This window comes from Camellia sinensis, chromosome 13, assembly GCF_055761805.1.
Source record: "Camellia sinensis isolate YWXY chromosome 13, ASM5576180v1, whole genome shotgun sequence".
In the NCBI taxonomy this organism is placed as follows: Eukaryota; Viridiplantae; Streptophyta; class Magnoliopsida; order Ericales; family Theaceae; genus Camellia; species Camellia sinensis.
In genome coordinates, this window is record NC_138973.1 from 26,206,281 (window position 1) to 26,232,472 (window position 26,192).

General features: G+C 34.1%; 2 protein-coding genes across 3 annotated transcripts; one reads left to right on the forward strand and one right to left on the reverse strand.

The window, feature by feature from the left end:
* Nucleotides 1-3,372: 3,372 nt before the first annotated feature.
* On the reverse strand, nt 3,373-12,530 carry LOC114277709 (uncharacterized). The gene is made up of 3 exons (XM_028219656.2): nt 12,128-12,530; nt 11,008-11,166; nt 3,373-3,939 (listed from the first exon to the last, which is right to left on the reverse strand). Exons 1-3 carry the CDS (start codon nt 12,389-12,391, stop codon nt 3,580-3,582), a joined length of 783 nt encoding a protein of 260 aa, XP_028075457.1. The 5' UTR covers nt 12,392-12,530; the 3' UTR covers nt 3,373-3,579.
* A 2,711-nt stretch (nt 12,531-15,241) lies between these two features.
* On the forward strand, nt 15,242-25,777 carry LOC114277710 (PITH domain protein (DUF1000)). 2 transcript variants are annotated; one of them, XM_082901775.1, is made up of 10 exons: nt 15,252-15,583; nt 16,606-16,686; nt 22,577-22,626; nt 23,904-23,981; nt 24,410-24,467; nt 24,549-24,598; nt 24,864-24,972; nt 25,052-25,113; nt 25,184-25,225; nt 25,432-25,777. In XM_082901775.1, the coding sequence occupies exons 1-10, from the start codon at nt 15,500-15,502 to the stop codon at nt 25,469-25,471; spliced, it is 654 nt and encodes a 217-aa protein (XP_082757901.1). In that variant the 5' UTR covers nt 15,252-15,499; the 3' UTR covers nt 25,472-25,777. The 2 variants fall into 2 exon arrangements, with proteins under 2 accessions (XP_028075459.2, XP_082757901.1); XM_028219658.2 differs by lacking the exon at nt 25,184-25,225 and having other exon boundaries at nt 15,242-15,583.
* Nucleotides 25,778-26,192: the final 415 nt, after the last annotated feature.

The window sequence follows — 26,192 nt, forward strand, 5'->3', positions numbered from 1 at the left end:
AGAACCTAATTAAAATTTTTCTTAATTAAATGTGTCTATCTGATGATGAACAACCTACTAGGTGTATGAAAGGTACATTCTAGTTTTATAACATCATGATTTTAATATTAATACTATGTGTGGCCAATGGCTCTAGTTAGCAATGTGTTCAAGTGAAAGCATGAGCAAAAGCAACAAGATAGTTGACCATGACCAACTCGATGCACTTTAAAGAGAAATGAGATTTAAAATTTTGGCAATGCCGGTAAGTTAAGACCCCTTTGGAGGTTTGTTAAAGGTATCAAAAGATGTGAACAGTTTGTCAACCCTTCGCAAAATATAAATTAATAACAATCAAGCATGAGGGGGGTTGTAATAGTATTTTAGGCAGGCATGAGCAAGTTGGGAGAGGGGAGCCAAAACCAATGGTTACTCAAGTAGATTTCTTGAGAACATCTACAGTAGTAGCTCAATGATAAAGAGGCTTGTCTTTAAGTAAATGTTGCGTTGAATATTAATTATTTGATCTTGGATGGAGGGGTTTGTCGCCTGATATTAATTTTGGAGTAACATATTTTTGTACGCGTGACTTGTTACCTTAATTTCTATGTATTTGACTATTTCTTATAATTTTTATGATTATAGTGAAAACTACAATAGTCGTGATCGTAACCTTAGTTTGAGATGAACCACATAAACTTTATGTTCTTCGTGTATGCATTTGATTTATTTTCTTGTGCATTTGTCTGTTTTTATGCTATATGTTTCACCGATCTTAAGTAGATATTATAGATTCTTAAATCTTAGGTTTAACTCGTTTTTATGTTACATTTAATCTTAGTCTATACAGATAATTTGCAAGTATTCGAGATTTTTCCTAGGGCTGAGCAGAGAATCTGTAAAATCCGTAATCCGATCTAATCCAGTAGGTTTGGTTTGATTTTTTGAATCCGTGGTTGGGTTCCGGATTGAAAAATTAAAAATCCGTAATTCACGGATTGGTTTCGGATTGAATGCCACGGTTCCGGATTGGAACCGATTCGGACCGTATACAAATAGTCTATATTTTTATTATACACCCTCCTGCATAATGTCTTCTCTTATTTCATATAAAACATAAATCTAAACCTAAACTTGCATAATATCTTTTTTATTACTTTTGTTTGCTAGTTTTTAGTGTTAATTTGTAATGGTCTAAATACTTATGATGGAACTAGTTTTTTTATGGTTGTTTAAATTTTAGAAAAGTTTGTTGCTATTTTAAAAAGACATATTGCTATTGTGAAACTAATATGGTACTATATTTATATTTTTATGACATTAAAGTGTTATATATATTTTTTTGTTATTTAATTATGTAAATCCGTAGTCTTAAATCGATCTAATCCGTGTTTAAATGGATTGGTTCGGATTGGTTCCACGATTTAAACGGATTGGATGAGTTTCAATTTTTCAGGATTCGTAGATAACAGATTGGTCCTGATTTTACTCTAATCTAGTCCAATCCGAATCATACTCACCCATAATTTTTCCTATGGTGTACTTTGGAGAGGTTCTTCATCAGCCAAAAAAATAAAATAAAAAAAATAAATAATAAATTTTTTGAGGCAAAAAGTCAATCAAATCATCCTGACCTATATAAACTGTGGACTTTCTATATAAATTGGGTGATTGTGACCTCATGTTAAAGTTGACTTTAGTTATGCATTTTTGGCTGGTGTGGGTTCCACCCCTCTACGTGGTCGATCTTCTTGTGATGTGTCATGAGGAAATAAGGAAAGAGGTTGGGACCCATCACTTGCAATGCATTGTGATCTTCTCTGGCTGTCATATGCTTATGAGGGTTGTTGGAGTAAAAAAAAAAAAAAAAAAAAAATGTTTATGGAGGTTGTAGGGGTAAAAAAAAAAGGAATCTGAATCATTTCTGAGAAAATACATATTGGAAAAGAGATTTTCAAAATTGGAAAATATGACATATATAAATATTTATGGGAAATAGAAAAAATAATTATAAATTAATAAAACTTTTGTAATCAGTTGTATCAAACATTTGTATCTAACAGCTTCTGATTTGTAATTAGTTTTTTATTTTTTTTACTGATCTGATATGCATATATATTTTTTTAAATTTTTAAATTTTGATTACGAAACTCACCTTTATCTAAACTTTAGAACTCGAATCCATAACCATATTTGAGATGATCAATATAAGAACAAAAATTCATAGTGAAATTGTTATTAGGAGCATTTAAAAGCAAGGGTTTTTCTAATTTTTGTGAGGCTGGCCAAAGAATAGTTGAAAAAACATTTGGATCATATTAATATATTATTAGCTGAGTTTTATGGCTTCCCAAACAGCCCCTTAGGCAGATAAATGATGCAAGAAGCAATTAATTAGTAGGAAAGTAATGTAAAAAGTTAGTGGGTCAAATGGATTCCTTGGACAAACAGGAAAAAACTTAAAGACTCACATGAAAGGGCAATGTTGTTTCAAAAGCATCCTTTAATTATGTAGTATTATAATGCATCCACATGCTTAATTATATTTTTAATTAGATTTTAAAGTTAAAAAGTAACTACCTATTTCTCAACTTTACAACTGTTGGATTCCACAGGGGAAGATTTTTCAGGTTATTAATCAATGGCATAGATGATCTGAGCTCTTAATGATTTTGAGGAAATGCATATTCAAATGAAGTCTCATAATTGATGTATAAACAATGAAAAAAGCGATCAAATGCATGAAATTCTAACTAATGCAAGTCTGCGAAGATAAGATGGACGCAACCTTATACTCATAAGATAAAGTTAACCCAATTTAGTCCTCATTGAATGGGGATTGAGGAGGAATAGAGACGGCGCCTATCTTAGACATAGGTGGGTAAGACCGCTGCTTAGGACCCTGAGACTTAGGGCCTCTCAAAAAATTTGGCCCTTGTAGTAGGGGCTAAAATAATTTGTTTACTTATTAGGCCTCAAATAAAAAAGGGGCCCAATCGTCAATTATGTAAGTTTAATCTAGCAGTTTTGCAGCTAAAATGTGAGGCTCTGGAAATAGATTGGATATGAACCTAACATTTCACAATATATTATCTAAAATCATATATAGATAATTCTAGATGACATGAAATTAACCGATTTCCATGGCTTTACCAGATGATCATAGCTGCCAAACTGATATATACATATATATATATATATATATATGTATGTATACAAGAAACCATTAACAGCAATTATCTTTACTTTGGTACATTCATTTTGCAAAATCCCTTGAATCGAACTCATTCCTTTGCTTTTTCAGTCTTAGGTGGTGTTTATATTGCTTTCCCAATTCAATAGAACAAAAGCGAATGCTATGACTATGAAAATTAGCCCTTCTATACCATTAGCTTTGTAGAAAGTATTCTGATTTGAAAATGCATTCAGATTTTCCACTACCCAAAAAAACAAATGCACACTATCCATTCAGAAAGAAGCTGCATTGGCTTACACACTGAAAAAAAAGATAAAAATTACAGCAACATATTGCTTAAAAATAAACCTAGGGTATATGAAAACCAATCATCCAGTACAACGAAAACTTCACTGTTAATATTCTCACTGCATGGACAAAACAGTAACATTTTCTTCACCCTGTGCAGAGTCAACTGTGGGCGACTTTTTCACAAGGGACTTGGGAATATCAATGTTGTCTTGCACACACCGTTGCTGAGGATGTGACAAAAGCATACACATGTAACGGAAGAGGACACGTGTCATCCCCTGCCCGCTTTCCAAGATGTAACCCTCGTACTCTGTAACTTGTTCAAGAGCATCCACTAAGGCATCGTAAACCTTCTGGGGACAATTGTCAGGTCCAGGCTTGTCATGAAGGTAGATCACATCGAAAGTGAAGAGTTTCTGGTTTGCGGGCCATTGGTATTGTGGTTGTATGGAGGATCTGCAGTAGATTAGGATCTGAATTGTGACAGAACGAAGTACAGTTGTGTGAGATTCTATAGGAGAAGATGAAATTACAAGGATTAAATCAGACTACAATGCTTTTGGCAGAACTTGGATGTAAGTTCTTGTTTTGGGTAGGTTCTTGCAATCTAAAAGAGAAAAAAAAACATGTGAATTTTTTTTTGAATACATGAGAAAAATAAACAGAAGCACTTCATTGATATCTGGTAAAAGGAAGACAACATTGTGGGTGGCACAAAAACAAAAAAAGAATATTTCTTATCATGAAAAGTTTCGAAGGGAAAAGAATTATTTGGCTTACCCATGAATGGGGTAGAGGCCATGTATATATAATAGATTCATGATACAATTTAGGAAACGATATAAATAAAGAAACAATATTAAATCAGTGCTTGACACAATAACAGATTATATACATAATACTAAAAATAAAAACATTCTATGTACTCTAATTTCTATATTTAACACTTCCTCTCAAGCTGGTGTGAAGATATTCAATAATCGCAGCTTGCAAATGGATGACTGGAAGAAGCCGGGAAAAACACAACAACTAGTCTAAAATAAATGCTACCGAACAAATCTAGTAGTCCACTAAATAAAAAAGACCAAAAAGTGCTTAATACATCAACACCACATCCTAGAAGGAGGGGAGGGGGGAAAGAGTAGGGATTGAACTGCCCTGGTAGAGCTGCCAAAGCATCTATGGCTAGGAAACACCCTGGTTGGCATCCAACAAGACCCTGGTCGGCATCAGAGGCTGAAACTAATGTCGGGAGCTAGTTTATGGTCGTGCCGGACCATTGTAGAAACTAGTCGGAAATACTGTTGGAGACAGTTTAAGGTCATGCTGACCGTTGTAGGAACTGATCGGAACCAATGTCGGGATAGTTTACAGGGTCATGCTAGACCATTGTAGGAATTAACTGGAATCAATGTCGGGACAGTTTAAGGGGTCATGTCAGACCGTTGTAGAGAATAACCGGAATCAATGTCGAGATAGTTTAAAGGGATCATGCCGGACCGATATAGAGAATTAGATGATGAACCAGCAAGCGTGGCACACATATAACTTATGACGTGGTGCTGAATGATAATGGCAACAAATGACTGAGTGCGCCAAGGGATGGCTTATTAGAAAGTGCGCCGGGGGCGGCTTTGGTGGTGCGCCAATGGGGTGACTTAGATTATGTGCTAGCCGGGGCGGCTTAGGTGGTTCACATGGTGTATCACCATCCTTACCATAATATAGGTATAATACCCCCCCTCAAACTCAAATAGATTTGACGATAAAAATCTATTTGAGGTTAAAATAGAGGAAAAGACAAAGTGGAACAGAAACACACAAAAAAAATGGATTGTAAGTAAAAAAAATATGATAGAGATATTTGGGATAGGAATAAACTAGTGGATATAGGAAGAGATCACCACAAAGTGATACTGAAAAAAAATATGGCAGTAAAATGGGTTGAGGTCCGGCGGGCGGCCAAGGCAAGACTGTCGCCCGCCCATGAAGCAAGATTACTAGGTACTTAACCTAACTCTAATACCAAAAAAAATGAAAAGAATTATTTGACTTACTCATGAATGAGGTAGATGCCATGTATATATAATAGATTCATGATACAATTTAGGAAACGATATAAATAAAGAAACAATACTAAATCAATAATTGACACAACCACAGATTATATACATAATACTAAAAATAAAAAGATTCTATATACTCTAATTTCTATATTTAACAATAATCTGGTAAAATGGCAAGAATGCAGGAGTATTTTGATCATCTGGAGTTGGTAAAAAAAAGCTCACCAGGTGATAACAACACCACTCATAAACTGTAAGTGTTTAAAATGACAATGTCATTATGTCAACAAAGGGAGAGGGAAACAGGTTGTAGCTCAATTAAACTCAACAAGGAAAGCTCTAATCCCAACAACTTGAAGCCAGAGATCCAAAAAGTCCATTTTGTGCAGCAAGTTCTAGTAGGTCATGTCCTTAGCTATATCTTCTTCTGAAGTCAGATCTTCCACTATGGTGCTTTCAAGAAAATGATCATAAAAGACAAGTAGTGGTACATGCAAACCTACACTACGAACTCATAAACTCACACCCACGAAAAGAAACGAAGAAGACAAGTAGTAGCCTCGACAGAAATTAAAGAAACGAAGAAGACATAATGTGTCATTGCCTTCCTCTACTCAAATTTTTTAATACTGTTATCCTAGTTGTTCATTTATCGTTCCTTTCCATAAATTTTACTGCTACCACTTTCCATCTCTCTTCTCATTTCTTTCAACAACATAGCAAGAGCAAGGGACAACCCAACATGATTCCTCAGTAAATTTAAAATAAGAAAAATATAATCTCAAAAGACCATGAAATTAAAAAATGAAGAACATGTAGAAGCTTTCATTTGGTAGAAAGTGAAAGGGCAAGCCGTTTCAGTTCGTTTTGATATACACATGCTTATATCTATGTACATAATTGTGATGATTTGAATAAACACTCCTTTCTAACTCAAGCTAAATGTTACATACCACGAACAATGGGTAAAAAAAAGTAAAGTATTTTGAAGAGTAGGTTGGGATGGGAGAAATGGCAGGGGTTGGTGGCCTGTGGTGGTTATTGGTGGAAGTTTTGATACAGAAACAAAAGTGATATGGTAAATCTGTGTAGAATGGTGATAGAAATGATCAAGGTGGGATTGTAATATAATTTTTCCCCTTTAATCATCACTGGCATTGAAAATGATGAAAAAACAGTGGCCAAAAGTAGATGATGATAATGATAAAATTAAGGTATGGTGGTTGGTGTAAGCAGTAGCAATAGTGAGATGTGTTTTGGTTGAGATGTGATGGTGGTATACCTGATGGACACTGGCTGCCCATGGTGGGTCGTTTTGATGACACTGGGCTTTTTGCTTGATATAACAAGGGCAGGAGAAGGAGATCAACCATCAATCCTCTAGGGCGTGACCAAAGAAGCCCCTACCCATTGAGAAATTGAACAAGAGTGGCCTAGATGGGCCCAACAAAGAGGGGGCACTGCCCACGGGAGAACGCAAGCACTTCCTCAAGACAAGCTTGAGCTAGCCTGACCCTAACCCCACCAGTGTCTTAACGAACAAAAGTCAGGAGCAACGATGATTAGAAATCGTGTCACTCACGTGGGAGTGAACTCCCACCAGCTAGGCTGCCACCCTTGGTGGTGATGATAGTAGGCTATGCATGTATATTGCTGTGATGATTCAGACAACGATATTCAAATGGCCAATAATTCCATGGTAGCTAATGGCAATGGGTAGGTCAGTGGTGGCGTTTGTTAGGGTGCATCACAATGCAGAGGAGGACAACATAGGATGATGAGTTTTAATTTAGCGAGTCAAGGCGGAGTCAACTCTACCAAAACAGGTTAAATGTGATAAAATAATGAATACGTTTTAGTGCAAAAATTATCATTTTATTACATGTTAACACTGTCTACCCAACAACTGTGAAAAGAGGGTTCAATGTCATTTCATTTCAAAAACAATGGGAGAGGTTCCTATGATTGTCAGAAATCTCAAGGTCAAAGTGTGTTAGTTTAATTTAATTTATACATTTTTTCTTATGAAAGAATTTCAAAAAAGGAAAGAAAAAGTGTTCACCCAAATTGAAATAAGTGGACGGGTGAGAAAGCTAGGGAAATTGAGGATACCGGTTTAAACTGTATTATAGTGGTAAGGATAGACGCAGGAATGGGGTAGGAATCTTAATTGCCAAGGGTCTTGTGGAGAATTGAGTGGCGATCATTAGGAAAGGGGATAGGATTATGTTAGTTAAACTAGTTATTGGAGGGAATATAGTGAACGTTATTAGTGCATACGCCCCTCAAGTAGGATTAGATAATTAGACTTAGAGGGATCTTTGGGAACAAATGGATGAGATCTTACAGGAGATACCCGTATGAGAGAACCTGGTTATAGGTGAAGATTTTAATGGCCATGTAGGTATAGATAAACTAGACTATGAAAGGGTGCATAGTGGATACGGTTTTGGTGACAGAAATGAGGCTGGAGAGAGTATCTTAGATTTTGCGTTGGCTTCTGACCTAATGGTGGCCAATACTATGTATAAGAAGAGGGAGGAGCATTTGATAACCTTTAAGAGTGGGTCAGTTAAGCGCGGGTCAGTTAAGAGCCAAAGAGATTACTTCTTAGTGAGAAAAGTGGACTGCCTAAAATGTAATGATTGTAAGGTGATTCCTGGAAAGAGCCTGACCTCTCAACATAGGATTTTGATACAAGATTTATGTTTTAGAGGGCAATACCAAGCTAGGAAGGATGGTGAGCGTCGTAGGACGAGATGGTGGGACCTAAAAGGAGATAAATTAGAAATATTTAATAATAGAATGGATAAGGAAGGTACTTGGGACTTGAAAGATGATGCAAACACTATGTGAAACTCAATGGGCAATTGTATGAGGAGAATCTCAAGAAAAGTGCTTGGAGAGTCGAAAGGAACGAGACCCAGCTCTAGGGAAACTTGGTGGTGGAGGGAAGAGATTCAAGCGGTAGTTAAGGCAAAAAAAGAGTGCTTTAAAAGTGGCAAAATGATAGAATTGAAGAAAATCTTAAGAGCTATAGATTGGCTAATAAGGAGGTCAAGAAAGTAGTGAGAAAGTCTAAGTTGAAACCTTATGATGACCTATACACCAGACTAGATAGTAAGGAGGGAGAGAAGAAGGTATACAAATTTGCTAAGATACGGGAGAGGAAAACAAGAGATTTTAGTCAAGTTAAGTGCATCAAGAGTGAAAATTCTAAGGTATTGGTGAAGGATGAAGAGAGTAAGGAAAGATAGAAGAACTTTTTTGAGAAACTATTAAATGAGAAACATGGAGGTACGGCAATAGGAGAAGAAATAACCAGTAATATGATGGCCCTGTTTGGTAGAACTTATTTCTAGCTTATTTCAGCTTTTAGCTTAATTTAAGCTATTTTGATGTGTTTGGTTCAACTTAAAAATACAGCTTATAGCTTTTTGTAAGTCAAAAATCAACTTATTCTTTTAGTGGGGGAGGAGAAGCTTAATTTATAAGTCAAAAATCAGCTTATGTTCACAGTTATAAGCTATAAGCTATAATCACTTTCCCACAGCTCTACCAAACGGGGCCGATAAACCAAGACTATAGGTTCTATCGCAAGATTAGGAACTTTGAAGTGGAGATTGCACTTAAGAAGGAACATGCCAGATGGGTGGAAGAAGAGAATTTTAGTGTCAATCTATAAGAATAAAGGAGATGTCTAGAATTGTAGCAACTATAGAGAAATCAAGCTAATATGTCATATAATGAAAGTGTGAGAGAGGGTGATAGAACGCCGATAGCGAGATATAACAGAGGTGTCAGAGAATTAATTTGGGTTTATGAGCAATGGAAGCAATCTATCTTTTGAGGAGAGTAATAGAAAAGTATAGAGAAAAGAAAAAAGACATTCATATGGTGTATATTGACCTTAAGAAAGCATATGATAGAGTGCTCCGAAATATAATATGGTAGGTGTTAGCGAAAAAAGAGGTGACAAAAGGTTACATTGATGTGATTAGGGACATGTATGAAGAGGTGGTGACCACTATTAGATTGCCTGCTGGAGAGACAAATGAATTTCCTATCACTGTAGGGTTACACCAAGGATCTACCTTAAGTCCTTATCTTTTTGCTTTAGCTATGGATGAGTTGACGAGAAATATCCACGATGACGTGCCATGGTGTATGCTTTTTGCAACGATATAGTGCTAGTGGATGAGACTAGAGAAGAAGTTAATACAAAGTTGAAGATTTGGAGAAAAACTTTTGAATCTAAAGGATTCCGGATAAGCAAAACTAAGACAAAGTACATGGAGTGTAAATTTAGTAACAGTAACAGTAACAGTAACAACGAAAGCAGAGGAGAAGTGAAGATCGAGAACCAGGAACTGTTTAAGAATGGACATTTTTGTTATTTAGGGTCGATTATCACAATAGCGGGGGAGATTGATGCGGATGTGGCCCATAGGATTAAGGCGGGATTGTGTAAGTGGAGAAGTGCATCTGGAGTACTGTGCGATAAACGAATATCCACTAGACTTATAGGTAAGTTCTATAGAACGGCTATTAGACCAGCGATGTTGTATAGGACGAAGTGTTGGGCAACCAAGAAACAACATGTAGATAGGATGAGTGTGGCTAGAATGAGAATGCTAAGGTGGATGTGTGGCAAGACTAAACAAGACAGAATTAAGAATGAGTGTATTCGGGAATGGGCAGGAGTAGCACCGATAGAAGATTAGTTAAGAGAGAATCGATTGAGATGGTTTAGTCATATTCAACGGAGACCAGCAAAGGCAGTAGTGAAGAGATGCGATACTGTAACGGTAGATGAAACTGGTAAGGGACAGGGTAGGCCTAGATTAACGTTGGTTAGCATTATAAATAGAGATATTAATCTACTTAATTCGACTAATGAAATGACCTTTGATAGGGCCGCGTGAAGAAGAAGGATTCATGTAGCCGACCCCATTTAATGAGACTTAAAACTTGGCCTGGCTTGGTTTGGTTTGGTTATGAATAATTGTGCGATGAAATTCATTGGCTGAAGTAATACATGTGTGGGAACCCATGATTCACTAATGGAGTGTGCCAGAAAAGAAACATAAATGCAAAATGATATTAGATGGAATCAAAATATAGAAAGAGGAACAAGAAATCGAGTAAAAGATTTCCCATATTAAAGCTGGTACCAGAAGAAAAGGATGTGCAACCTTAATTTCTTCTACTGTTCCCCACTTGGCCTTCTCAAAGTTAAGATTAAGTTATGGAACCTTATTTTGGAAAGTGTCAGAAATACACACTTCAATCTCTCATGCATATTGTTTAATTAATTTGCACCCACAAACACCAAACTCTTAAGTATTAACTTTCTCGAAGTACCAAATCTTCTTTCTAACAGAATTCTATACAACAAATAAACAAAAGACATTATAAAACTAGAAATAAATGCACGAACAGATACAAATAAGAGTGTGACCAAGCATCACTCACCACTCTGAGAATTCGATTTTGTGCACGGGATTTCTTTGCTTCATGAGCTGCAATTCGAAATAACTGAGTGAGATCTGCATGACCAGAGGATGAATCAACTGACAACCCCCGAAAAGCAGCCATTGCAGAGTCAACTTCACTGCTGAACTCTTTCCGAAGCTTCATAATATTGAGGAAAGAAAAAACATTATTTAAAAAATCACTGAATTACTGTTTGATCAGTAAACATATATAACTGAATTTATTACAAAGTCCTCTACTAAATTGTTTGATAAGTCTAAGTGACAAAAGATACAAATCAAAAGTTCAAAGTGAATGATTTTACAAGAAGGTATAACAATCACAGTTGAAGATTTTCTCCCTTTGTTCGTCATTTTATTGCACTACAATCTACAATTGTTGTGATCATTGCACACATCCACACAAATTTAACACCTGCACTTCTCCCTTCACATTATTGTGGCAATTCGACAATTTATAACTGACACTGTAATAGACAATGATCAATTCATAACCAAATTAATCAAATTATTCACATAATAGCCAGCTACACATAATAATAAATTATTCACATAATAGCCAGCTACACATAATAATCAAAATTTAAACAATTACCATTATATTTACTTCAAATAAATGCCCTAGGGAACAATAAAAAAAATTGGAAATTCAACTAAACCAGACTAAGTTTGTGTTCAATTAGGGCTGTGTTTTGGATAGGGATTTAAAAAAGGAAAGGGAATAAGTGGTTGAAATGTGACAACTATATTTCATTCACATTTCTCCAACTTTTCCCTTAACCCTTTTCAAAACTCAAATCCATAATCCAAAGACAGCTCAGTGGGTCGGGCTACCTGAATCATTTTTCGCCATTCTCTCTCAAAGGCTATATGCTAGGCTAAATTAAATAAATTCAATTTTTTATTTTTTATTCTTAACTAAAGCATCCCAATCAGCAATTCAACCAATCCAAACAAATTCAAAGCAGCTAATACCCAGATAAGAAACATTATTACAACTAAAATTCTTTTTCTTGGTAATTCCACAACTACGCACAAAACAAAAATTGAAGCGAAAAAGAGCAATAAAAAAGGGAAAATGAAAGGAAAATAGAGGGTACCCAGGAAGCAGATTTGGAGAGAGAAGCGAAGGCGAAGCGGTGGTCGGGGTTGATAGAGAGCTTGGCATTGATGAAGAGGATGATGGATTGCTTGATGGAGTCGAGTCTGGTGATGGGTCGGCCATTGGGGCCTGTAACTTTCATTTCAACGAGTGATTCGGAGTCTGAATCGATGCAGAAGAGTATGTCTTCGCTTGAGTATCGACATGGTTGTAGTGTGTAGCGACCTTGTGGTGTACAACTCTGTCCCTCTATTCGCTGCATCTCTCTCTCTCTCTCTCTCTCTCTCTCTCAGGCACTTCACTTCGACGTTCTCACGGCGTTTTTGCTCTGCTTGTGTATGTATTTTACCTAGTACCCTTTTAGAAAAAAAAAATTGTTTTTACCACTTTTTTTTGGTCGTATAGAATTTGTCCAATTTAGGGTGGGTTTTATTATTATTATTATTATTATTTTATCAAAAAAAGAGGTGTTCCTTGTAATGTTATAGTCAGGTTTATCTCAATTCAAAGGAAAGGGGCCACTATGGGGGTAAACGTAGAATATATCAACTCTCAACATAGAAGATAGACTGAACAAAATTTTTACTAAATTTAAGTAAAAAAGTCAATTTTTCATTCTGATACGAACAACTCTAACTGTTTACTATAGCGTTCATCAAACAGAGAGGATCGTCGAGGGGTCGACTGGTAAGAGCAAATTTGAAGTTTTTGCCTTCATTTCTGTTGCTTCAAAAAAATGTTAAGGTAGTCAACCGGGGGTCGACCGGGTGGTCAACCCCGTAGTGTAAAATTTTCACAAATTTCTGCTTTAAAAGGGTCATCTGGCCGGACGTCCGGTGGGTTCAACTCAATGGCTATACACAATGAATTGGTGAAAGGGACAAGCCGTTCTTAGTTTGGTGAAACGTTTGCTGATTTCTCAATTTAATACTGTTTTTGGTGCAACCGTTAGAGTACAAAAAACACCATTGTTTCATCAAATTTAAATTTGATGTTGGGTTTGGTGAACGATTGGAGATGGCCTTATTAGCAGAATATAACATAATCAGTTTCACCAAATAAATAAGGTGTTAGTTACATCTCATAAATCATTTTTTTAAGATTTTTTTTTAAAAAGCTAAAATATAAAGTAGAAAAAAATAGTATTTGAGAAATATTTTTTTACTTTTTATAAAAAAAAAGTGTAAAAGTAAAGAAAAGGGGGATGCACCAATAAATCCCAAATTAATAACTTATGCACTGTTTAGTCCTAAAAGTTTTCTTATAGACTGAAAGGTCCCATTACAATGTTAATAACATCAGATACAATGTTAATAACATCAGAGTCATGTTACAAATATTGGATTTCAAACATCTAATGTTCATCAAATTTCAATAATGTTTGAAAATATAGGATGAAAAACATATAATATTCATCAGATTTCAATAAATTTTGAAATTATAGAATGAAACATCAGATCATTTACATCATTCACATCATGTTGATGTAAAAATGGGACTAAATGGAGCATAAGAAAATTTTTAGGACTAAATGGTTCAACGTTTCAAAAACTAGGACTTATGGGTAAATTTTCCTAGAGAAATTTTTTAAACTTTTATATATAATTTTTAAAATTTTGTTGACTATATTAAGTTAATCTATTATCAAAGGCATACTTAATTCTAAAAAAAATTAATATTAGGAAAAGTTTCAATCCAATGTAAGTTTTTGAAAAAAATTGCAATTAAATGATAAATTTTATACATATTAATAATTAAATTTATAAATTTTTTCATCATTCTTAATTTTTTTTGATAGCACAACTAATAAGTATTTTCTCTTAATTTTATTAGTAAATGGAGGAAAAAAAATCCTAATTCAATCGAGACCCATTTTTGTTGTCCCATCATTTAGAATAAAGAAAATTATCATTTTGAAGAAATTTTTAAAAATTATTGAAAAAAATTATAATTATAATTAATATTTATAATGTTTATTATTTTTTTATAAATATGTTCTTCTGACAACGTTAATGTGTAATTCTCTTTTAGAATATAATATTGGAGTAATTTCACAAACAAGGCCAAGATTGATTTTTATAAGGGTTTAAGTTTGGTCGGTTTGACTTTTAAATATTAAGTTAATTATATCAAAATTACTCAACTATTAATGAATATCATTTTATTTCTTATTTATAAACTCATACAAATTAATCTTCATTTTCATCCTTTTTAGACCATTTTAAAAAAATAATATTTTTGTATAATTTTTATAATTGATCAATTTATATGAATTCATAAATGAGGAGTAAATTAATACTTGTGAATAATTAAGGAGTCTTTATTTAAATATTATAGGAAAATTTATATGTCAGTGAGATTTTAAAAAATTATTTATAAATTGATAAAAAAATTATAATTTTACTTTTTAATATTTATAAATTTTTTTTACTAATTTAAAAATATTTTTTCAAATACTTACTTATGTTAACATACTATTTTAGTTAAAAAATTACTATAAAACCTAAAGAGGAACAAATTTTCAAGTCTCAAAACCATTAATAGGGGTGTGTGCCGTATAGTGTAGCATTGGCAGTTTGAGAGTGAAATTATAAATTAAATGGCGAATTAGTAGATTGGTAAATTGCTGTTTGAACAGTTTTGGGTGGATTAAAGAATATTATAATCAATTCTCAAGTCTTTACATAAAATATAACACTAGTTTGTATAATATTTTTTTTATATATAACACAAATTAATTTTATATAATATTTTTCATATATAACTATTAATTTATAATAAATTTCACATATTAAATATATTTTACACTAATTTTTATTTTGATATTTCATTATAGGTTAAAAATATGTATTATATGTATTAACTATAGCGAAATTGAGCGGTTTCAAAGACAAATTATAAAATTTTAAAGTTTAAACCACAATTAATGGATATAGCGATACAGATTAATGCAAATTAGTGTAGTTTTAATCAATTGAGTGGCATTTTACACAATCCTAACCACTAGTACATATTTTTATAAAAAGTCAAAAAAATTATTAAATTAAAAAAAATATTTGAAAGTATCCAAAATTTTTAAAATTTTTACCTATAATAATATATCAAGATAAATATTAATTTTTAGTTTATCACACTCCATGTTTCATTCCCTTCCTACATGATGATTGTGGATAAATTTGTAGTTACTCCTAAATTGATCAGCTCCAAACAAATCCGAAACATCTGTTATGTCGGTTCAAATTTACCCGTTTTTCTTCGATACGAAAAACCATCTGGGCCCATTTCCAGTTGCTACTTTAGCAAGCAAAAGCGATTCTGATTTCTTCTATCTCTGCGATTCTCTGAGAGAGAGAGAGAGAGAGAGAGAGAGATGGCTTGCTTGCACGACCATAGTTGCGAAGATCACGATTGTTCGGCTGATTTTTCTCTCTACAAACACGTAGACCTCTCCAAGGTTAAAATTTCTATGCATTTATTCCGTTTACACCGCTTTTGTTATTTTATTTTATTTATTTTTTATTACTGCGAAGTATAACTGCTATTTAGTGACAGCTTTCGATTTGATTTGTCAATTTTGGGCAAAACCCTAAGTTTGATTTTTCATATGAGGCTCCAAAACGTAAAATCTACGTGTGTACACGTGTTTCAACAATGACCCATTGATTCAAATTGTTTTGATCTTGCTCTCTCTGTTGTGCCCTGTAAATTCTATTGTTCAATTGTGTTCTGTTGTTCCAGATTATATCATTTGACAATGACCCATTGACTCAAATTGCAAACTTTGAATTCCTGATGCTCAGTTAGTGCTTGTTTTGTGTTTAGTGATTGTTTGGGAAGTGGGGTTTTTAGTGGTTTTTTTTGGCTAAAATATAAAAGGGGTACCCAGTGCACAAAGCTGGTCTGGGGAAGGGTTGATGTACGCAGCCTTACCTCCGCAAGCGGAGAGGCTGTCTCTGTGTTTTTTGGGCTAAAATATGAGCAGAAAAAAATGTAAGTGTTTGATAATGATTTTTTTTATGGGAAGACGTGCAAAAGTAAAGAGAATAGGGAGAAATCTTTGATTTTTTTTTAAAAAAAATAAAAATAAAATTGGCTTTTTAATATTTTGGCTAATTTAGCCGCTTCCCAAATGTAACCTTAGTACCTGGATTGACTGTTGAAAGGAACAAGGAGCTGCAAGCCTTACGTGCCAATTTTCACATCCTATAGTGCTTGGGAATTAATGTTTCACTCACACACACATATATATAAACACAGGCCTCAAATAAAGCAATATGAAATGTCTCTTTCTCTTTGTGTGTGCACGTGCGAGGGGTGCAACTTATGCCTATGCTTACATTTTTTAACATTTCATTTATTATCTCATAATTTTTATATGTTCTAGAGTTCTTACTCATTGATTAACTCAATAGCACTTTTAAGTTAGCTACTCTTTGAGGATATGTCAAACATAATTCCTGTTTTGATGTGCCACAGGTTTCTGCTTTGAATGAGGCTGTTCCAGGAAGTGTCAAGTCAGTTTTTAAAGCTTGGGAACAACGGTTAAATATTTCAGAGGTAGGTTTTGTGTGAGGATCAAAATCTGTTATTTCCTTTTCTTTTAATTGGGCTGATAAATGATCTATATAATAGCCCTTGGACCTTTATTTTTATTCTGTTTTTCATTATGTATTTGAATATACTGAATCATGTTCTATTAATATTCTGTTGCAGTTTTGAGGATATTGATTTGGACATTAACTTTTCTTCTATTTTTCACATGGTTTGTCGAAACGTACAAGCAGTTAGTTTTTCTTAGTGATTTATGTCTTGGCCACACTGGCATTATTTGCAGTCTCAAAATAAATGTAAAATCTTATTTAATTTGTAGTTGTATGCTCTTGTTTGAACAAAACCAACATCTGGTAACTAGTGTTGGCAAAAGTGTGCTTTAAAGCACAAAGCACAACAATAAAAAGCGCTTTTAGAAGTTCGCACAATTACAAAAGGACGCTTAAAGTTAAAGAATGCTTTTTAATAACCTTGTAGTGCACTTTTTTGACATTGTGGCCTCCCAAAGATTGTGTTGCTGTGCGAAGAAACATGGGGTGTTGGATGCCGCACAAATTGTGAGTGAGGTCAAAATTACCATAACATGACCTCATGTTTCCATCATAGATAACCTCCTTTATTTACATGAATATATGAAGCATCGTTATAATCTTTCATTGCTTAAACTTCATGCACTCGTATCAGTACTTTGGGAGAGATGCATTTTTCCTTAATTGTTTGGTCTTTTGTATACTTTTAACGGTTTTCAGTGGATTATTTACTTGTGCAGAAAGTAAAAAAAATAAAAATAAAATAAAAAAATAAATAAAAAAAAAAAAAATTATACATGTTTTTTACTTTTTTAACTACCTTAACCTTCTTCCTCTTGTAAAATTGTCTGCTTGATCTAAACTATGATGTACTTTGTAACTACCTAAATGTTTCTTTTACTCATTAACTGATTAACGTGCATCATAGTTACTTTTCCTTTGTGGATTTTCAACATTATCAGCTTATTTATTTATGAATATAAACAAACTGCTCTATCCATATATAGCATAGTAGACATCAATTTATCTTAAGGTACTGCCACTTTTCACTCGATACTTTCTGCCATTCTTGTTTTTATGTATTTTTTTATTTATTTCAAAATTTAGAGTATTCTTCTATGTCCTTTGGTGTGTGCATGTATCTATAGATATATGTGTGTGTTTTTGGTTTGCATGTATTTGGTTTGAGGGATAGTCTAGGAAGCACGGATATGGATATGGGTACGATACGATACGGATACGGCGATACGGCAAAATTTGAAAAATAAGGATACAAGTACAGCGGGGATATGTTCGTAAAAAATATTATTTTTACAATTTTAGTAATGTAGTATGCATCCAAATAAAACCTAAAGCAAAAGACAACTTAATAAAAAAGAAAGATTCCTATAAAGCCAAGAGTCTTCAAGGTCAATAGTTTCAACTTGTTCCCCTTCATCAGTGAATATCACAGTTTCCAAATCTGGTTCATCAAGAGAAATAATTGCAATTTCAAGTAAGCCTGCACCCTCCAATGAATCAAAAACATCTCCACCAACATCCTATAACTTGGTTTCTTTTTCAATGTACTGTCGACTTCTCCTTGATAGGAGATGAAGATTGTTGTGCACAAAAACCAAATCTTTAGCATGTTGTGGTGTCATTTTGTTTCTTTTCATGGAGTGAATAAAGGAGTAGGTGCTCTAATTCCTTTCACAGCATGATGAGGAACATGGCTGGCCAAGCAATTTTAATGCTAAAGGTTGAAGCATAGAAGCAGGAGACCCATGTGTAAACCACCAAATAAGTGGATCCAATACTCCTCTATCAATCTTTGAGTCAAAATCTCCAAACATATCCAAACCTCCTAAAAACTTGGCATATTCCACATTTACAACCCTTCTCTCCTCTAAATTTGGAAAGTATTTCTTGAAGCTCTTGTTTCTCATACTTGAAATTTCTTCATCCCTATGAGGAGGGGCACGATTGGGATTTTCATTAAGCCACGTTGAACTATAATACCTAGATTACAACATTAGAAAGTTTCAAAATTAAATTATGTTATTCATATTAAAAGACAAATGTGAACAAAGAAATTTAATTAGTAAGAGTATGGATTAAGTTATTACTTCGGATTCAAAGAATGTGCAAGGCAATGAAGAAGAGTGTTACTTTTGGCCCGCCTCTCAACTAGTATATTGTGCACAACGGAATAAAATATTGATTCCTCATGATCTAGTTTCCCTTCATGCTTAAAGATGCTTGCCTTCACCTTTTCAATTTTGGTGTCCCACATTTTATAGACTAAGTGAAGGCATGGTTTACTCCATACCAAGATTGGCTTCTCGCCAATCTTGGGTTAAGTGCTTGCATATGATTGTGCTTCCTTTATGGTGCCAACCTAATTGGGATTGTGAAGGTTAGCTATGATGCTTGTGCACTTCCTTGATTTGTTGATTTATCTTTGCTTGTAATTTGTTTTTTTCATCAATAAATTTTTTTCCTTTGCTGATCAAAAAAAAAAAAAAGTGAAGGCATGGTTTGTTAGTGTCACAAAATCTAAGCATCTCATAGATAGGCAATGTAAAAAACAAAATGTAATCAATCTTATCCCACCACACATCATTCAATAATTTTTCCTTCAAAGATGCTGCTTTCCCAACATCATCTTCTTTGTAAGAAACCCACTGTTCACTAATAACCATTGATTAGAGGCCATGCTTTATAAGCTTAAACCTTTTGAGCATGACAATAGTAGATGCAAAACGTGTGTTCGCAACAGCAAGTAACTTCAAGGGTACGAATTCATTGAAAATAGCTAGCTGCATGGGATGGTTCATGATAAAGTTTTTGATAAACATCACATCATCAACACAAAGTGTGATCTAGTGACATTCATCATAAGCAAAAACAATACCCCCTGTTTCCTTTGGAGCACAAATATTCTTAAGAGCAAGATTCAGTGTGTGAATTACACATGGTGTTCAAAAGATATTCGGCTACTTACTTTCAATGAGTAAACCGGCTGCACTACACACGAGAGCATTATCTGTAATGACTTGAATGACATTCTGATGTCCAACTTCTTCAATTGCTTGACTAATTAAGTTGGAAATAAAAAATTTGTCTTTGTGCTCGCCTTCACAATTAACAGCTTTCAAGAACATTGCCCTAGCTTCTGATGCTCCCATAAAATTAATAAGGGGCCGTCTTTGAGAATCAGTCCATCCATCTAAAACAATACTCAACCCCTTTTCCTTCCATGATGCTCTAGTTAGCTCCTACAACCTCTCTACATTAGCCATTTCCTTTTGAGGCAATGTAGTCCTTAACAAGTTATAACCAAGTGGTACATAACCAGGAATTGGATTGTTGGCAGCAAATTGAAAAGCACTAACATAATATGGGTTCCTTGATAATGAAAAGATAACCCCGCTGAATAAAACATGCGAGCAATCTCATAATGCAATTATTCCTACATAACAGGGTTGAATGCCTTTTCTAGAGCAGAAGTTTCAGTAGCCTTTCTTTTTCTTGACTCATACCCCTCCATCCTAAATCTTCCAGTATTTGAAGGCCCTGAACCTATTGAAGTAGATTGGCAAGTGAAAGGTGGTAAAGGAACTTTTTTAGACAGCCATCTTTAACCTCTTCTCGGCTTCTTCAATTTTCCTATGCATTTCAGCAAGATGTTGAGGAGTCACCTTGGGGTACACTCTAATCCCATGGCCAGAAAGTTTTAACAAATGTGCCTTGACCCTAAAGTATGACCCCTTGTACTCATTTTGACAGTAATTGCATTTAAACTTGATATTACCACCTCCATCTCCTATTTTTTTCATTTTTGTAACATAACACCAAAGAGGAGCATGATCATCTTCTTCCATTGGTGTACCACTTGTTGAACCTAAACTTCTTGTACCCGAACTCATTTTCTAAAATTTATAAATTTGGTAAAGAAATAAAACAAAACAAAACATTAATGTAGTTATCTTTTGACATGAACATCAAAAAAAAAAATTCAGCAATTCAATAAAATTTCAGCAATTCCACCAATATGGCATCACTTATAACAACCATAATGCAATTCAAATTAAGGGGGGAAAAAATTTACCCTTTCAATGATCAAAAAAAAAAAAAAAACCTCACAAGGCTCGTTGATGTTGTTGTCTTTTGAGAAAATAAAAAGTGGGTACTAGTAGCTTAGCTTAAGCTTAGTTGCAAAAAAAAGAAAAAAAAATTAAGAAATTCAAAGGGGTTAGTTTAGTACAGTGAAAGGGAGAGAGTGTGAGATTGAGCGAGAGGGAGAGAGTGATAGAGAGAGAGTGAGATCGAGCGAGAGAGAGGGACTGAGATTGAGTGACACAGACAGAAAAGTGAGAGAATGAGAGTGAGCGAGCGAGCAAGAGAGAGAACGAGAGCGAGAGCGAGAGAGGACGAACCTTGATCAAAAACTCCTCCTCCTTGCTGTTGTTCGCGAATTGCGATAGAAACGATAAAGACGACAATGACTCTTGCTGCTGTTCGAGTTGTTGCTGCTTCGAGGTTGAGCTAAGCTAGGGTTTTTTTTTTGTTTTATTTTAGATAACTTTTGTTATTTTACATTATAAGTTGGTAAAATTATTTTTTCACCCTGCCGTATCCCGAAAGTATCCCTGAAGTATCCTCGTGTATCTTAAACATATCCAAAATTCAAAAAATTAAAAAAAAAATTGGGATATTTCTTTGCCATATCCTCTGTTATTAGAATCTTACGATTCGCGATTTGATTCGCAATTTTTTCAATATCGATTCGAATCTATGGGTGAATCTATTTTAGAAGTGAATCTCTAGTGAATCGCATGATTTACAATCGATTCACGATTCGATTCACTTTTTACGATCCATGCAATTTTTGAAATCATTGTGCCCGACATATTTTTGACTCTTTTTTTGTTCATCTTTTTTAGTGAAAATGACGTAATACAACTTCTAGTAGCGTTTAATACCAAAATAACTAACGTATATACATGATTTGTTGTTATTTTAGTGATCATGGAGTTTTTAATAGGATCCAATCAGATTCAATCAAACCCAACATATTTTTATCCTTTTTTTTTTTTTTCCCTTTAAAAAATCATAATATATCTTCTAAAGATGTTTAAGATTAAAGTTACACTATGAATTATTTATTGCTAGTTTATTAAATTGAATATTACATGTGTAAGATCAGTTATACCTTTTAAACTGTTTTAGGCTTTAAAATACAAGATTCTAAATAATTTTTTCTTATTATTTGTTCACTGTTACTTAGAAAAGTATGTATACTTATTGTCCAAATATCAATATTGTTGTTAATTATTGTTACTTTAGAAATTGATAGTTTGTCTATTTGGTTATTATCTTTATTAAGAATGATAAGAAATATCTAAAAAAGAAAGAAAGGTAAGATGGTGATCTTACATAGGAACTTTTCTTAACTTCTTACCTATTAAATTACGTGATTATCATTCAAAATAACATTTTCATAGATTTAAGTCTAAATATTTTATATTCACAAGATATATTTAATATCTAAATGTGTAGATATATGTTTTTAATTAATTTAGAAAAAGTGACCGAATCTTTACGATTCACGATTCGATTCAATTCGCAATTCGGTATGAGGTCATTTCAATTCACGATACGAATCCCCGATTTGACAACTATGGCCGTATCTGATATGTATCCCGTTGTATCGGACGCCTATCTGTATCTGATACGTATCCGACACGTACGGGGGACATTTCAGAGTACCCGTGCTTCATAGGGGATAGTGTATTACATGATGAGGGCCAGCCTTCCATAATTGTAAACTCTTGATGGTAGTCTATTGCAACTCGCTTAATTGGTCTTCTTTCCTGTAACAGGGTCACTTGGAGAGCAATGAGGGTGATCCTGAGTTACTGGTTTTCATCCCGTAAGTAGCAACTGCTGTTTCTGCACTAGTTTTTTCCCCCTTTACATGAGAAGTCATGCTGACTCGAACTTTATTAGGCTAGTTTATTTGGGACTTGCATAGCTTTTTACTATTTTCTGCTCCTTTTTTATTTTGGACCTTCACTGTGCTGGTATATTTGTACTTGTTCCCAAGATTTCATACATCCTCAAATCTGTCTTATATTATTGCTTTTGTGTTCATCCATCTTGGAATCATGATTATCATTCCTGAATAAGTTATCTGACCTTCTAAGGTATTTCTGCTGTTCTTGGTTGCTTATGGAGTGACTTCATTGTTATTTATTACCTCAGCAAAGTAGTTTTATTTTTGGATCAAATGACAATTGAGGCATTTTACCACTGTATGTGTGAGGCACAATAATGATTGCTTTATTTTTTGTCATGGCCTCACTTTTGTAAAATATTTCTTTTTTTTTTTTTTTTTTTTTTGGATAAATATTTCTATCTACAGGTTCACAAACTAGATGTAAATAAAACCTGTAGTTATAACAGAAATGTTTTGAAGGAGGGTTAAAAGGTGTGGGTGTTGGCTTTTTTTGTCTCTTGAGAGGGAAATCAGAGCACTTTTGAGGATGCCGAGTTGGGGGATTCATAGACTTAAATCGGCTTTTTTTTTGTTTTCATTATTGGTTGGAAGGGAAGCTTTGTGACACCTTTTTTTTTTTTCTTTTTGTATGCACTTGTGTATACAGGCTGCACTTTTTTTTGTTTCCTTATAATGAAATGACTTATTTACTTTTTCATATATTTGTATACACACTAACCTTCCCACAGTTCAACATTGCATGCTTAACTGAATCCTCAAAACCGATTGAATTGAAAGCCTTTGTTTCTTGTTGCTTGCATGTGAAATACAGAAATTGATAGTCACGATGTAGTTTTGCATGAATTCAGCTAGCATCTTATGCTTGATGATATTGTCTTTGCTTGAAACTGTTTAGCCTAACAGTTGTCTTGTCTTCCTGAATCATTGATGACATCGTTTTTTCTTTGTGGTAATAGATTTACATCAGATTTTAACTGAATCCTCAAAACCGATTGAATTGAAAGCCTCTGTTTCTTGTTGCTTGACATGTGAAATACAGAAATTGATAGTCACGATGTAGTTTTGCATGAATGCAGCTAGCATCTTATGCTTGCTGAATATTGTCTTTGCTTGAAACTGTTTAGCCTAACAATTGTCTTGTTTTCCTGAATCATTGATGACATCGTTTTTTCTTTGTCATGTGGTAATAGATTTACATCAGATGTTAAAATCAAGAGCATTTCAGTTGTTGGTGGCGCTGATGGAACAAGTCCTTCCAAGATGAGGGCGTAAGTTTATCTTTATTAGTCCTCCTACTGTGAGGTCAATATGTTGCTACTTGCATGCTATAAATATTAACCAACCCGACTTTCTTTTTGCCGAAGAAAAGGATCTTGTGACCCTAGACTCCTACAGTACTAAAAGTTTTATTTTTGTGAGGAGACCAGCTCCTTTTTCTTTTCTTTTTTTAACTTCAAGCTTTTAATTATTCTATTTATCTGTAGTTAGGGCATTTTTTTATCACCTTCAGTAGCAGGAAAACCAACTCTCTTTGTGACAACAATGGCTAGGCCCTCCCTTATGCTATTTTTAATTATTTGGCTGGATTTTGAAAAAAGAACCCTATCTTTTGTAGGATAGTCTTTTTCAGTGGGATGTGTGCTGTCATTAACATTTCATGTATGGCTTGAAGTAAAAAATTTCCTAACAAATGTAGGTTCATCAATCGGGAAGGTATTGACTTTTCTGATGCTCAAAATATGCAATCCATTCAGGTACGGATTCATCTAAGCTTGCTGGAGATTTTAAGCTTAGCACTATCAACTTCTGCCTGAAAATTTGTTCATTGTTTTCAGGAGTGGGATTTGGTGGAGAATTTGCAAGGAGTTTTAGAGTACCAGACAAAGTAATTGTTCCTGCCACTGTTTTAGTTGTATACCCCTTGACGAATTCATAATAGTATTTCATTTTGGTTTATCCATGTGATAAGTTTTTATCTCAGTCTGTCTCTCATACATTTCCCTGAAAATTCAATCTTTTCATTTTTAGTGGTTTTTATTGGTTAATTATTAACTCAATGCATTTTTTAAAGTTAGGGAACATTTCTTTGGCACATGATTTTTGCTGCATTATCTGATTATTTTTGACGGTATATCTATATATTCATTCAGATATTCTAGATTCCAAGGTGTGGGAAATCTCACCTTGCATTTTCCTGAAAATTTTGGTGGTGATGCTACTCAGATACATTACATTGGCTTAAAGGGTGAAGCTACACAGGTAATTCACTGAAAATTTTACAATTCCATGGATTTGTGGCTGATTTACATGAGATATTTTCTTCTCCATGAATTAACAGTTGAAGAGGGATGTTGTTGCAACAATTGTTTATGAGCTCATGCCCAATCCTTCTGACCACAAGTAAGTATTCTTTCCCTTGGCTAAAGGTTTTGAATACTTGATTGTCCATTTGATGCATAATATTCATCAGAATTTTGCGTGGACAACAAAAATTGCAACCAAACAATAGAATGTGAGTCCCATGGCTGAATAATGCCAATCCTATGTTATAATCTGCCTAATTAAACAAGGTCCTTAATGTCTAGATAGTTTTGTTGATGCCATGTGAAATTCTGAAATATATTTCTCAATGTGTATATGATGAGATTACGAGGTGAATGCATTATGCTCGTAGTTAGCTCTTTCTATCCATTAAATCAATGGTGGGCTTGTATGCAGGACGAAGGCTGAAGGTGGAGGCGGCCTTTCACATGTGTAATGAAGATTAAAAATAAAAGCAGCGGGCTCTTCATATAAAGTAGCGTATCCCTTGTGTACATTTGGCCACTGGATATTAACATAATCCTTTTTCATCCTCATTCTGGAACTGTCTGTTTCTCTTTGCACCTGAACGATTAGTACCCCTTTTTTCCTTTTGGGCAAAGGGCCTACTCTTAAATGAATTACATGATGTTACTCAAGATGATATCCAACTGCTCTTGAAAAATTTTCGGTTAATGGGATATTACAGTTTGTTAGATTTAATACTCTGAACAAGGTTAATGTAACATTTTTAACTTGTGCATGGTTTGTTTCATTGTTTTTGTTTTTGCATGTGTGAACTGAGAGGGGACAGGTAAGAATGTGTTTTGCTCTAGCAAGTACCGGGCATTACATATGTGCTAAATTCTCTTCTTCAACTTCGAATTTGCAGTTCAGGCAATATTTTTGTCCCAAATTTATTGTCATTTTTACAATTGGTAGGAAGGGATAGAGAAGGGAAACTGCACTTTAGATTCGAAAACAGTTGTCTCGTCGGCTTGGATCGTTTAGGCCAATTCTCTCTGGGCACAAACCAGTCCACTTCTATAATTTCATTTAATGATGTTAGGATCACAATTCACGCAAATAGCATCTTCAATCCTAGCCTGTATTTGGTTTATAAATTTAGTGAACAAAAAAAAAAAAAAGATAATTATTTTATTTATTTATTTATTTTA

What these genes read in the sequence shown, in the direction of transcription:
- LOC114277709 (XM_028219656.2), bottom strand. Translation starts at nt 12,391, where the DNA reads ATGCAGCGAATAGAGGGACAGAGTTGTACACCACAAGGTCGCTACACA. An exon ending in TCTCCAAATCTGCTTCCTGG is followed by an intron (nt 11,167 to 12,127) that starts GTACCCTCTATT and finishes AATATTATGAAG; the next exon opens with CTTCGGAAAGAGTTCAGCAG. An exon ending in AAAATCGAATTCTCAGAGTG is followed by an intron (nt 3,940 to 11,007) that starts GTGAGTGATGCT and finishes GTCACAATTCAG; the next exon opens with ATCCTAATCTACTGCAGATC.
- LOC114277710 (XM_082901775.1), top strand. Translation starts at nt 15,500, where the DNA reads ATGGCTTGCTTGCACGACCATAGTTGCGAAGATCACGATTGTTCGGCT. An exon ending in AAAATATGCAATCCATTCAG is followed by an intron (nt 24,468 to 24,548) that starts GTACGGATTCAT and finishes CATTGTTTTCAG; the next exon opens with GAGTGGGATTTGGTGGAGAA. An exon ending in TTGCAACCAAACAATAGAAT is followed by an intron (nt 25,226 to 25,431) that starts GTGAGTCCCATG and finishes GCTTGTATGCAG; the next exon opens with GACGAAGGCTGAAGGTGGAG.